Source organism: Vulpes lagopus, chromosome 12 (genome assembly GCF_018345385.1).
Source record: "Vulpes lagopus strain Blue_001 chromosome 12, ASM1834538v1, whole genome shotgun sequence".
NCBI classification, from domain to species: Eukaryota; Metazoa; Chordata; class Mammalia; order Carnivora; family Canidae; genus Vulpes; species Vulpes lagopus.
In genome coordinates this window covers 7,369,216-7,382,912 of record NC_054835.1, presented here as the reverse complement: position 1 = coordinate 7,382,912, position 13,697 = coordinate 7,369,216, and the positions used below count along the sequence as shown (strand labels likewise).

Here is a 13,697-nt window from a genome sequence, read left to right as displayed (position 1 = left end):
AAATACAATAAATCCGAACATGATGTTGGACTGCTTCCCTGGGTTCTTGAACTTCCCTCAACCTTGCAAAGTTTATACCTTTTCCCTGTTTGTTTCTTTGTTCAATGCTTTGTTTCTCTTGACTGACCTGCATCTACCCATACAGCTTAGAAATTTAGCCACCACCCTAAACAAGAACTCTCTGCAATTACCTTAATGCAGAGTATAAATTCTGTTTCTGGAGTGAATCATGAGATATGAACCCACATAACCTGGCTTCCTGTTACTTTTTTGAATCTCTCTTCCTCCAACAGTATGGCCCCCTTGCTGCTCCTCATCCTTGCCCTGTGTGATCCTGCCTCAGGGCCTTTGCACCAGCTTTTCTCTCCTTGGAAAGCTTTCCCTCCAGATTTCTGCAGAGCTCACTTGCTGACTTCTTTCTTGGGAATATCATCTCCTGGAGGTCTGTCTTGTCCACCTATTTAAAATTACAAAGTCCCAGGGCACCTGGGTGGCTCAGTGGTTGAGTGTCTGCCTTTGGTTCAGGTCATGATCCTGGGGTCCTGGAATTGAGTCCTGCATCAGGCTCCCAGGAGGGAGTTTGCTTCTCCCTCTGCCTATGTCTCTCATGAATAAACAAATAAAAATTTTTTTTTAAAGATTTTATTCATTTATTCACAAGAGACACAGAGAAAGAGGCAGAGATACAGGCAGAGGGAGAAGCAGGCTTTATGCAGGGAGCCTGACATGGGACTCAATCCCAGGACTCCAGGATCATGCCCCGGGCCGAAGGCAGACTCTAAACCTCTGAGCCACCCAGGGATCCCCAAATAAAGCTTTTTAAAAAAAATTACAAAGCCCCACCTCTCCTTCTTCTCCTTGTTTCCACCACCTTCCCTGCTCTACTGTTTTCCCATAGTGCTTACCCAGCATCTAACATTTTATGTGTTTGTTTGTTTTCTTTCATCTCACTCTAGAATGTAAGCTCCACGAGGGCAAGAATTTTCTGGGCTACTCTCCTATCCTGAGCACCTGGATGAGTGCCAGGCTGGGACGAAGCAGGCTCCTGAGAAATACTCCCAGGGTGGGAGAAAGATTTAGGAAGTAGAGAGAAGCAGTCTTAGACTCAACTTAATTCTTAGTTAGACTTTGTGTCACTAGCTGAGGATCCTTGTTATTTCTTTTTTGTGTTGTGATTTGGTCCTTTTGTTTTTATTCACTCACTGCTAATCATATGTTTTTCATACATATTTGTAGTTTGAATTCTGTTCCCTTTATTTAATCAGAAATTATAGTAATTTATAGAGTAAATTATAGGTGATACAGATACACATTAAATAATATCTTGCAATACGTAGTGTTCCTTTTATTTTTAGGGAGAATTACAAGCACACATCTCTGAGTCAGATGTTCTGCTAGGAAGAACTGCAAAGACCATGCTCTCTTGAAATGTTTTGTCATTACATTAAATTGACATTTTAGGGAATTCGAAATCTTTTAAAATTCTAGAAAGAATCAATAGGCAAATGCATATCCCTGTTGTTTTAATACAATGCATCATGAACATTTTTGCTTTTCTTCTGTGTAATAGTTACCATTATTTTGAATGACTGCATAATGTGGCATTATGTTATATGTTGCTTTGCTGTGATTTTAAAAATTATTCTGATAATATTGGCTATTTAATTGCTTGTCCTCAAGTCTTCATTTTTATGGATTATAATCACCAATATCTATTAGGCTTTTATTTCATCCTCATAGCACCCCTTGGGACATTACACACTCTACCCCAGACCAGGAGGCTGGAGGTGGCAAGGCTGGGATTCAGTCCCGTACAGGGTGGTGCATCTGGGTGTCTCTCTAAGCCCATGCATGTTCGCATGCATGTTTTTGTTTCCACTGAGTTATGTTCTTTAACCTACATCCAAGGATGCCAGGTTATACAGTGTGAACATCTTCACGGGCAGTTAGCTGTAGATAAAGTGCTCCTTGAGGTCAAACCTCATAGAAATAATCAATATTTCTCCTTTAGAGCTTTCCCTTTTGACTTGCCTGACTCTTATTAGAAAGTGATCTTATTTTCAAAAAGATGACTCTTGAAAACACAGTAGAATGGGATCTTTTCCACTTTCTGGTGACATTTAGTGACTAGCAGAAGTGCCACAACAGAGTTGGAACTCAAATCCAGGTCTTCTGGTGTCATATCTAGTTGGCTTTTTTGCCGTGCTGCCAGGAAGGGCTGATAGCATGGTTCAGATCTTCTCTAGAAGAGGGAGAACCCAAACCAGTAGTGTGTTCACGGCTCCCTTTATGGCTGTCAGGCCAAGAGAGGAAAAGACACAGGCATTCCAGTCAACAAATGGGCTCGGGATTCTGGTAGCCAACCAGCTGTGAAACATCAGACAAGGTTACAAAGGCTCTCTGAACCCGGAGTTCTGAGTCTGTAGTGAGAGCTGATCACAACCACCTTACCAGGTTGCAGGCCACGTAGGAGCATCGCATTTGGGTGTATTGATACATAGGCATGCATCCTCGGTAGCTCTTATCATGATCATTCTGTTTCTCTGTACAAAATTTCCTTTCTGTCCCAGAGCTTTTTTTTTTTTTTTTTTTTTAGATCTTATTTATTTGAGGGAGAGAGAGAATGAGTACAAGCAGGGGGAACAGCAAGCAGAGGGAGAGGGAGAAGCAGGATCCTCTCTGAGCAGGGAGCCCAATGTGGGGCTCTATCCCAGGACCCTGGGATCATGACCTGAGCTGAAGGCAGATGCTTCACCGACTGAACAACCCAGGCACCCCTACCCCAGAGCGTTCTGATCAGGGTTTGTTACAGAAAGCAGGACTGTACACAGGCTTCCCAGTGACCATATATCATAATAATATGGCCCAGTGCATTTAAAGAGACCTTTCTAAAAATGTTAAATTGGTGGATGGCATTGAAACAAGCTGCTTTCACCATTTTAGGTCTAGCTAGTATTTCTCATAGCTGACCAGAAATAATGTCTTGCTTAAGTACCAGTCTTAACCATTAGTATAATATGTTTTGGGCCATTTGATATAGCAGCGAAATCCTATCTGCCTACAGGGATGATTTTGAATTTACAGGATTACTGCTGGATCTCATTACTGTATAGAGTATTTCCAAGTTCAGTTTGGAATACTGCTGTGAAATTATTTCTCCTCTAGATTTTGCTATGTTTAAATAGATGAATCTCTAATAAGGGTCTGCATGGCAAAAAATAAATAGCTCATTCTGCAGAAGACGTTTCCTTCCCTCTGGATTTGAAAAGAAGGAAGGAAGTAGAGGGAGAGATAGACATTCTTCTCATCTTGGGGGCCATTTTATGATACTGAGCCAGCTGTTTGTCCTTTAAATCTTAAAAATCTCTCGTTGTAAAATAGGATAATACTTGTTGTTTATGTTCTTTGGAGAAAAGATGGGTTTTAGGGAGCAATGTCCACGTTGACTTTGTTCCCACATTACATGTAGCTCTGTCACATAGTATTATGATTAACCAGTGTTTGTCCCAAGACACAAATCTGTAGGCTCACTTTTATGAAAATTCATTGATTTTTCAAAAGTAACTTCTTTAAAAGGAAACCTTGACTTGCTGTCTGCAAGAAGTTTAGGTTCTTTCCTGCCTGATGTCTGAGCCAGTGACAATTCCCATCGGGAAGTGTGAGTAGTCCTGGGAGCCCACAATGAGGAAGCTCTTAATTTCTTCACCTAACGGGCTCCACTGCAGAAACTATATTTTTGGCGAGATGCTTACATTCTCTTTGAAGTTAATAGACTCAGTGGCCAGTCTTTGAGGTGAAGATAAATCAAAGTACACAGTGACAGTTCCTTTGCTTTGTATTCAGTTTTTTGTCTGCAAATGTAAATTATCAATAAATCTGTACTATGTGACAATGTCTAGGACTTACTGGTGTTCTGTAGAAATTACTGGGAAATCAACATTCCTTATAAGGCAACATGAGTAGTTTTAATGTGTAAATTCTAGAAATTTTATACTTGCCTGATTTTCCTAGATTTTGATAGATTTACGGTGAATATGATATTCATCTCTTTTAGCTGACCACATGCAAAAAGAACTTCTATTTCTTGGGGCTCCTGAGTGGCTCAGTTGGTTAAACATCTAACTCTTGATCTCAGCTCAGGTCTTGATCTCAGGGTTGTGAGTTCAAGCCCCACACTGAGCTGCATGCCCAGCATGGAGCCTACTTAAAAAAAAAAAAAAAAAAAAAAAAGAACTTCTATTCCTTTTATGTACTCTCCCCCCTTTTTTGAAGGCGGAGGATCCTATGATTCATTTATTAGTTACCAATATTTTTATTTTTTTATTTGCTTTTTTTTTTTAAGATTTTTATTTATTTATTTATGATAGACAGAGTGGGGGGGGGGGGGCAGAGACACAGGCGGAGGGAGAAGCAGGCTCCATGCAGAAGCCGGACCTGGGACTCGATCCCAGGACCCCAGGATCACACCCCAGGCTGTAGGCGGTGCTAAATCACTGCGCCACCGGGGCTGCCCTAGTTACCAATATTTTTAAAGAATGTTACCAAAACTCTGGGTGAAAGAACAAAAACTTAAAATTTTTATGAAACAAAATACTCATTTTTCCAAGTTACCTTCTAGATGTCCCTTATAGACAAAGATCTATTGATATGTATAGAGACTGGTATAGATGTGTATATGCAATATCTCTATATAAATATATTACATGTATATAACACTTAAGCATTTTAGCCATATGTAGATATAATTTATATTTTTCTTTATTCCCAATTTAATATCATAAGCAGTTTTCATTTTTCTGCATGAAACATGTAGTTTTAATAATTGGAATTTTAGTGGCAATGCATTATTCTAATGCTATTATCGTTCACTTAACTAATTCTTTAATATTTGATCTATAGGCTATTCCCAGTTTCTATTTACTTACTTTTAGTTATATGAACAATACTACAGAGAACTTGTTGCCTTAATAGCTATTTTGAGTGTGTGGGTGGGGATCATTCCTCCAAGCTAAATTCCCAGAGAGTATAAAGTCAAAGCCTACATGACTTATGGTTCTTAATTAAACTTTGGTCAAGTAGAGATGAGATTCCCAAGTCACTGAAATGATCAACGTGGATGTGAATTAGCAGATCTGAGATCTGGATAGTTCAGAGTTGCTATCAGATATGTTCTTCCATAAGAACTATGGTAAATACACTCTTGTCAATTTTTGCACGTTGAATCAGATTATTAGAGAATTTCAGAGAGGTTGTTTGGTTCAGTTCCAGACTTTGAGTCTGTCTCAGGGGCTATCCACTGTGATCACCACTAACTGCATAAGAGGGATTTATGGAGATTTGTAGCTCCAGAAGGGGAGTCAGGAGGCTCCGGCCAACATTTACTGGAACCTCCAAATAAACTTCTCCCAGCAGGTGGAAATTATGGTTCATTACAAAATATTGGCCAGGAGCAGAATCGCTTTTTTGGCAGTGGTTTCTGAAAAGTTCTAGAGGAAACAATTATACAATACCTTCAGTGACTCACTAAAATTTTTATAAACTCAGAGAGTGCTTACAAGACCTCACATTACTTGGAATTGACCAGTTATATTTTTTCCCTGAGGTTTCAGGGATGTTTAAAAATTGATGCTAAAAGAACAGTCGACTCCAAGTTAGGTATTGGGTAGGTCCTATTTAGGAACTTAGGGAGGAGCTTAATTTCCCATAAAGAAGCTTTATAGCATGGACTGACCCTACTATGTTTAGAACCTATTTTTTTTTAAGAGCTTATTTATTTATTCATGAGAAACACAGAGAGAAAAGCAGAAACATAGGCAGAGGGAGAATCAGGCTTCCTGCGGGGAGCCCAGTGCAGGACTCCATCCCAGGACACCCCAGCTCACCATTGTCAGCGGGGGCCCTGGAGCCCAGCAGTAGTTGGAATGATGCCCTAGAGCTGTGAGATGCAGTGGTCTCTTTATCCTACCCAAAAAGAAACTTTGGGTCCCTCAAACTCCTTTATCACACCCCACTCCAATCTGCATTTCCTCTGATCAGTAAATGGCAGTCGTTTTTAACCTAGATGCTCTGGCCAAAACCATAGGGCACTCAGGGCTTCTTTTTCCTTCACATCCCATCTTCTGTATGATATCATCCTGTCGGTTCTACCTTCAGTAAATGTTCTGAATCCAAACGCTTCTCACCCCTCGTCTGGTCCTCATCATCTCCCCTGGAGGACTGACCCTGACCTCCTAATTCATCCCTCTGCTCCCAGGCTCACCCCATGGTCTAAGGCGCAGCTCCCCATCACTACCTGTGCCACCAGCTGTCCTAGGAGCAAGTGGAGCAGCTTCCTCCCTGGTCCCTCTGCTGTGCCTGCCCTGTTCGTTCGGTACATTCTCCACATGGCAGCCCACGCAACCCTGTGATAAGGCACATCAGACCACCTCCTCCCTTCCTTTCTTCAGCCTTTTGGTAGCTTTCCCTCACGCTCACGTGGCCTAGGAAGCCGTCTGTGGTCCAGCCCTTGCCTGCTTCTACCTTCTCTCTCATCTCGGTCTGATCACACTGGCATTAGCCACTGTATGAACACACCAAGCCCTTTCCTGCTTCAGGACATCTCCGCTGCTGTTCCAGCTGCTCAAAAGGATGTTTCCTTCCCCCGACCTTTCAAGTTCATGCCTACATTGTCCAGATCTATCTAAAATGCCGCTGCACCCAACCCTCATCCCCCCACCCTCCCACCCCCATCCCCTTGCCCTCTTTCTCTTACCACTCTGTCCAATAGGTTTTTTTTTTTTTTTTGTCCAATAGGTTTTAAAAGGACACCACCTGGCATGAGCAGCAAACTGCACGTGGGGACATGCAGTTAATATGCGTAGAATGAATGACTGAATTTGGTTGTAAGAGCTTTCAGCATGTGTGTGGAGGGAAGGATTACCACCCCTAAAGTCTCACCCTTGGTCAACCTGGCACTGTGTCTGAAACTTACTGATGGTGATTCTCCTTGTCTGGGTTTGGAAGTAGCAGAAGGGGTCAAGTGAAGGACATGATTCATTCACTGTTTGATATTGATCATTTTAAGATTCTTTCATCCTAAGAGTCATTCAGGAGATGCCTGGCTAGCTCAGTCCATAGAGCATGTGACTGTTGATCTCTGGGTTATGAGTTCAAGCTCCTTCCCCTGCCCCCCAGCATTGGGCATCCAGCTTACTTTAAAAAAAAAAAAAAAAAAAAAGCTCATTAAGATTCTTCAAAACAATGAGAATTTTAAGGAATATGAAAGAAGGGATTACTCTGAAGAAGGGACAAAAGCCTCCTGGATTCCAGGTAAATTGTGAAGTGTAGAGCGGTCTGGGTAGCAAAAGCCAGCATGAGAATGACAGGAGCAGTGGGGAGAAGGCACACTGGGAGACAGAGTAAAGGCAAGTTGGCACTGGCTGCTGGACCGTGCATGGGGTCCCCTGCCCGGTGCCCAGATGGTCGGTGGGGGATGAGTGGTTAACTAAGCATGACACTGGGAAGTAGGCATGTTAGGAACTTGAAATAAGTTCACTGAAAAGGTATTTGTGTTATAAATGGATTGGAGAAAATGGACCTTCCTGAATAAATCATATTGATTTAATCATTTGACCATACTGGGTAAATCAGAATTTGACTACCATCACACTTCAAGGTTTATGGTTTGGGATTGGAGTGAGGGAGTGAAGTCCTCCCTGAAGCAGGGCTGACAATGTTTGAGTTTCCTCCAGGGTCCCAATCCATGCCTCTGCCACAGAGATGCAGAGTTGCATTAATTAATCCGGAGTCAGACTTAGAAGCTGCTAGTGTTCAGACCCACCACACTGTGGATTTTGAAGAAATTATAATATTTGTCACAGACATATTTTCTGCAAGCTTCTTTTTTCTTTGCCCTTTTCAAGTCTTGTGTTCCTTTGTTTTCATCTGTGGAATCTGAGTCTTATTTAAAATTCCAGATGGTTGACTGTCCTCAATTGAGTGTTTATTCTCTTTTTTTTTCCACTTTGTTTTTGGAAGTGGCTGTTCTCACATCAATGCCATATTTTGCTTTTTTATGGAGTTTTAAAAATTAATGGTCAATTATATATAAATAGAGTAAAAGCAAGCAGCTGTTGTACCTAATTGTGGAGTGTGAATAATAACCATCTTCACAGCCTAAGTATAATCTCTTGCAGTGCAGTAAAACCTTCTTGGAAGCTTTGTCATTGTAGTTTTTCTTTAAGTTAGTGCTTGCTTATTTTAGGTTCCCTGTGATTCTTATCTCAGCTGCCCCTGGTCGCTGGGAGAATCCTATCAAAAAATTGGAAGGATGCTTTTATTATTTGTATAGGTTTTACCTGTATAGTTTTGAGGTTCAACCAAAAAGTTGAAAGGAAAGTAGGTTTAGCTGTCAGCTGAGATACCATCAGGCATTTTCACAAGTCTGTTATTACATCTGAAGAGAAATGAAACATCTTGCTTGCAAGAGAAAGACAGGAGCATTTCTCTGGGTCTCTAGAGATGGCATTTCCCGTCTCTGCTGATAGGAGAAAAGCGCCGTGATGACTTCACTTTGTGGCACCAAAAGACTTATTATCTTTTTCTAGAGAACAATTCCTCTTTATTTAGAGCTCGGAGGCACACTTTTTGGAGACACACTTGCTCACTGTCCAGTGAAGAAATGCTTTGCCATTGTTTGTTAATAAGTAACAAACACATCTGGCAAGCTGGTTTGTTTGTTTATTTTTGTAACTGTTAACTAGCTTTTCCGATTGAAGGAGGACACAGATGACTGCTGCCTAGGTCGCTGGATGCCCAGGATGGTCAGGAGGGCTTCGGTTCCACCTTCTGATTTCCTAAGGAATTGGGCAGCACCACGTATATTTGGGTGTGTTGTAGCCAAATGAACTTTAGAGGAACACATACTATGAGAGATACATATGAAGGAAAGTGACTGACACCTTGATTTTTCCTTACATCACAGGAGACATTAGGATCTCAAGTGTAGTTCTCAGACGATTATTTTAGTTGGATAGAACTGTGCAGGGCAGCCCCAGTGGCGCAGTGGTTTGGCTCCGCCTGCAGCCCGGGGTGTGATCCTGGAGACCCGGGATCAAGTCCCACATCAGGCTCCCTGCGTGGAGCCTGCTTCTCCCTCTGCCTGTGTCTCTGCCTCTCTCTCTCTCTCTGTGAATGAATGAATAAAATCTTAAAAAAAAAAAAAAAAAAAAAGAACTGTGCAGTCCTTTGTGGGAGAAAGCTCGTCAGTCAAGTCAAGCTCCACACCTGTGCTTGAAAAATAAATTCATATTTATTTTTAATATTAAGTGCAAGAGTAGCAAGATAATTTAAGATGTGGGTTTTCAATTAAAATCAGCCCTCATGTTCCCAGAATGTGATCTTTTAGGAAGGGAGGGGAAATCTCTATTGTCTTCAGAGAAGATTTCTTTGATGATAAAGCCTAGTCAACCTTTCCTGGCAGTGCATGTCACTCACTATCTGCATGTTCTTGTGTGTGCGTTTCCTCTCTATCCAGGACCAGTCTCACATTTTGTGAAAACATTAATTTCAATAGCATGAACCTAGAGTGTAGCTCTGATTTGGCCCTAAGGGGTTTTTTTCCCCTTTGCTTTGGGTCTGTCTAAATCTCAAAATAAAATTGGGGGGAGAATGGGGAGATCTTTTCCACAAATCGCAGAACACACTGATCCTGCTTGCAAAATAAGGGATCGTCCCCTTGACAATTCAAGAACATCATGGTTCTGACCAGGCGGGACTCCCAGAGCCCCTGGGACCTCCCTGAGAGGGAGAGGGCACCGCTCAGCGGGTTTCTCTGCCTTCCTGTCTGTGTCTCCCCGCACCGCCGCCAGGGCCTCCCTCAGTCCTGCCCTCCATTCAGTGTTCAAGTGATCTATGTGGCTTTCAGAAAACTCGCCTGCATTTTGTATTTCCTCCAAAGTTCAAGATTTTCCGAGCTCTGCCCTCAGCTCTACTTCTTACATCCGTGGCCTTCATCCTGTTTCGCTTGTTTATTTCTAACCTTAGACTCAATCTCTGGTTTCATCCCTGTGTCTGTTACGAAACTTGAGGAATGAAGCCCCCAGGGGTTTCTCTTAGATTCATAGAGACCAAAAAAAGAAAAAAGAAAAAAAAATTGCTGGATGGATAAAACTTGCCGTAAAAAGGAGCTTAAAACAGTGAAAAGTGGTCTCAAAAGAGAGACAAGAAAACAATCCCTTATACAAGAGCACTGTTCTTAAAAAGACAAAATCTGATTTGGTCTCCTCCTTCCTGTCCTCCCCAGTCCCCAGCCCTCCTTGGTGACTTGGGTTCTGGCTTGTGGGGACAGAGAGGTCTGAGGCTGTGCTGAGGAGACCTGTTCCATGGGTCATGTTTTCCACCTGCCTCCTGGCCATGGCACATCCCACCACGGAGGCCTGCCTTGTCCCTCTGAACACAGACAGCACATCCAAGCCCCGTCATCGAAGAGAGGTTGTCTAGTAAAAGGAGCATTCACCTTGCTGTGGAGGGGGTTTAGGAGAAGCAGTAGGGTGCAGAACCCTGGAACTAGTCAGGGTGGGGAGCTGCCATGGCCCCTGGGTCTTACGGGGGAAAGGGAGCATTGCAGGCACTTCAGAGGCAGGTGGGAGTGCTTGGCTGGAGCTGTGGCCTTGAGTTGAGGACCCAGCCAACCTAGAGCATCTTAGCAAGAGGAAGCTGCAGATATAGATATAGATACAGATATAGATATAGATATATAAATAATTCATGCCCTCTGATGTGCCCAAGCCTCTGAGGCAAATCTGACAGGACTGGAGGGCAAGGGAGCTTGTGTGTGATCCATGCAGGCCTGCCTCTGGGGACACGGAACAGGGCAGAGAATGGATTTGGGAAATCCTTACCACATTGAGAAAGTTGGTGATGTCACAGATATAGGATATGGCAGGATTTAAGAAACACTGGGGATTGTAGGCCACTGGATGGAAAGAACACCGTTTTCTTAATATTTCCACGTGTTCTCAACTGGTCGTTCTTTTGGTGATCTCATCGAGGCTGTGGCTCTAACCACCCCCCTGCTGCTGATGACGCCCACACTGATCGTGTGTTAGCGTTGACCACTGTCTGAGCTCGCCCTTGGCCATCCAGCTACCTGTTAGGCCTCCACTTGGGGGTCTCTTAGAATGTCAGCCTAACACATCTAAAGCTGTGTCCAATTCCCTCAGGCCTGCCTCTCTCCTAAAGCTCTGACCAGCAACCTCAGAGCTCAGTGTCTGCCCACATCTGATCCTGGGGTTTTCCTGAACAAAGGACACCTAGATTCTGACCCCTGCTCACCACCTGCACTGCTACCCTGTGGTCCAAGTCTCCTGCCTCTAGGGTTGGAGAAAGCCTCCTACCTAGAACCTTCCTTCATAACATGGCCTATACTATGAGTATATACGTCTATACTCAGAGTGAACCATGGCTCCCAGCTCATTCAGATGAAAAGTCTACAAGACTCTATACAGTCTGGTTCTTTCCCCTCTGACCCCCTTTCCTAATATTCTTGAGGCTCACCCTGGTCTAGCACTCTAGGATCCTTACTTAGTCAACACAAGGCCTCAGAGACTTATCTGCCTCAGAGACTTCACAGATAGCAGGAGGAGTGAATTTATTTTAAAATCTAAAAAGGTCTAAGTAATGGAAACATCCATCCACACAAAAGTTTTACAAAAATATTTGCATCAGCATTATTTATAATAGCCCCAAACTGGGAAAGCCCTAATGTTCATGGGCTGTGAATGGATAAAATGTGTATATATCCATACAAAGGAGTGCCACTTGGCAGTAAAAAGAAATAAAGTACTGATACACGTGACAACATGGATGAACCTTGAAGACACTGCTGCTAAGTGGACATTATGTACTAATGGAAACATTATGCCAGTCTCAAAAGACCTCATATTGTGTGATTCCATTCATAGGAAATAATCCAGAACAGGCAAATTTATAGAAACAGAAAGTGGAGCGGTGTTTGCCTAGGGCTGAGGATGCAGGTGGGGACCACAGCTAAGAGATACAAGCTCTCTTTTTGGGAGGAAAAAAATGTTCTCAAATTGTGGTCATCATTGCATCATTCTGTGACTAAACCAAAGAGCATGGAATTGTAGAGTTTAAATGGGTGAATCGTGTGGTATATGAATTCCTTCTCAAAGCAATTAAAAATAAAGATCTAAGTGATTGCTGTCTTAGCAAACATTCCTGTCATTTTTACAAGTGGTGTCTGTAAGTCTTAGAATTCAATATTATCATATCTGAAGTCTTAAAGGGAACTCCGTGACCATTTGCATTTTCACTTCCTCTTTATTTTTTTAACTCTTATGTTTCTTTGGGGTGCATGTGCTAGAGAATCAGTATTTAAATGTGATTGAGGGGCACCTAAGTGGTTCAGTCGGTACAGCACGTGACTCTTGATCTCAGAGTCATGAGTTCAAGCCCCACGCTGGGTGTAGAGCCTACTTTAAAAAAAAATTAAATATAATTTAAGTGGATGAATTTTCTTCTCACGTGTGAATATGAGAAAAAGGGGGTGCTAATTACTGTGTTTTCTGCTTCCAGTACTTTCATGATGGGCGGAAAGCACAACAGCACATAGAGATCTGCTGGAAGCAACTTGAATCAGTAAGTGAACAAACAACTCAAGAAATGTCTGTAGACTTTCTATTTTGAATGTGGGCTTGAATTGATCAGCCAGTGTAAGACAAAAACAGCGTAAAAAATAAGGCCAAAGAGATGCCTTTAGAGATTTTTCTAATTTGAATCAAACTTGTTTCTAGACACCATCATCGAGGCTAAAATGTTGAGCCCAAAGAGCTCAAGCAGAGTGATTTTCTAATAAACCATGTGGAAAGAACAAAGGTTAGACAGTTTGGGTGGAAATAAATGCAGATTTTAGAATAACTCTTTGAAAATAGGACATGTAACAAATCAGCTCAGAGGAGAAAGCTCTTCGGGGGATTTAGATAAAATTATACCTTCTCATAGGAATCTTGAGGTTTCATTAACAACTGCTCTCCTGCCACCACTTGCCTCTACTTTCAGAGTAAAAGACGATTTGAACGTGACTGCAAAGAGGCGGACAGGGCACAGCAGTACTTTGAGAAGATGGACGCTGACATCAATGTAACCAAAGCAGATGTTGAAAAGGTGAGGTGAAAGTGAGAGCTCCTCTTTCACTTCCTTTCTGCGTGCCTGACGCACCTCCTCCAGACTGCCTGTCCCCTGGCTCTCCTTGCTGATGTCACTCCAAAAGCCCACTGAACCTAGGATCAGCTGTTAACATTTTGTGTCACTTGTCGTGGGGACCAGAAGCTGACTTCTGGGGAGTCTCCAGTGTTAATGATTGGGGTAGTTTGTTGACCTGCATAGTCCCAGGATGATAACACAGAGGCTTAGCCCAGGAGTGGCTGGGGTGGGGTGGGGGAGCTTCCGGAGGCTGTGGCTTTCCCTTAATGGCTTTTCAAAGAAAAAAGTCAACCCCTTTAATAGCCAGAGCAGACCAGCTCAACACCATCTGGAAGAGCTCGGCTTGCTTATAATGCTTCCGCTAGGGAGATAAAGGGACTCGCAGGCCAGCCTGACTTGCAGTTGATACACTCAGGTTGTTGGCAGGTTGTGTCCCATCAGGGGCTTTTCTCCAAATGGACTTGCGTTGCAGTTAGGAATATGATAAAGCGAGT

At 42.7% G+C, this 13,697-nt stretch overlaps 1 protein-coding gene across 1 annotated transcript in view; it reads left to right on the top strand.

The window, feature by feature from the left end:
* The window catches only part of FNBP1 (formin binding protein 1), a 143,631-nt gene that overhangs the window by 73,662 nt on the left and 56,272 nt on the right, over window positions 1–13,697 (top strand). The window contains exons 5-6 of the mRNA XM_041723795.1: window positions 12,577–12,639; window positions 13,060–13,164. Of these exons, the coding sequence (XP_041579729.1) occupies window positions 12,577–12,639; window positions 13,060–13,164 (168 nt within the window). The remainder of the gene's footprint in view (window positions 1–12,576; window positions 12,640–13,059; window positions 13,165–13,697) is intronic.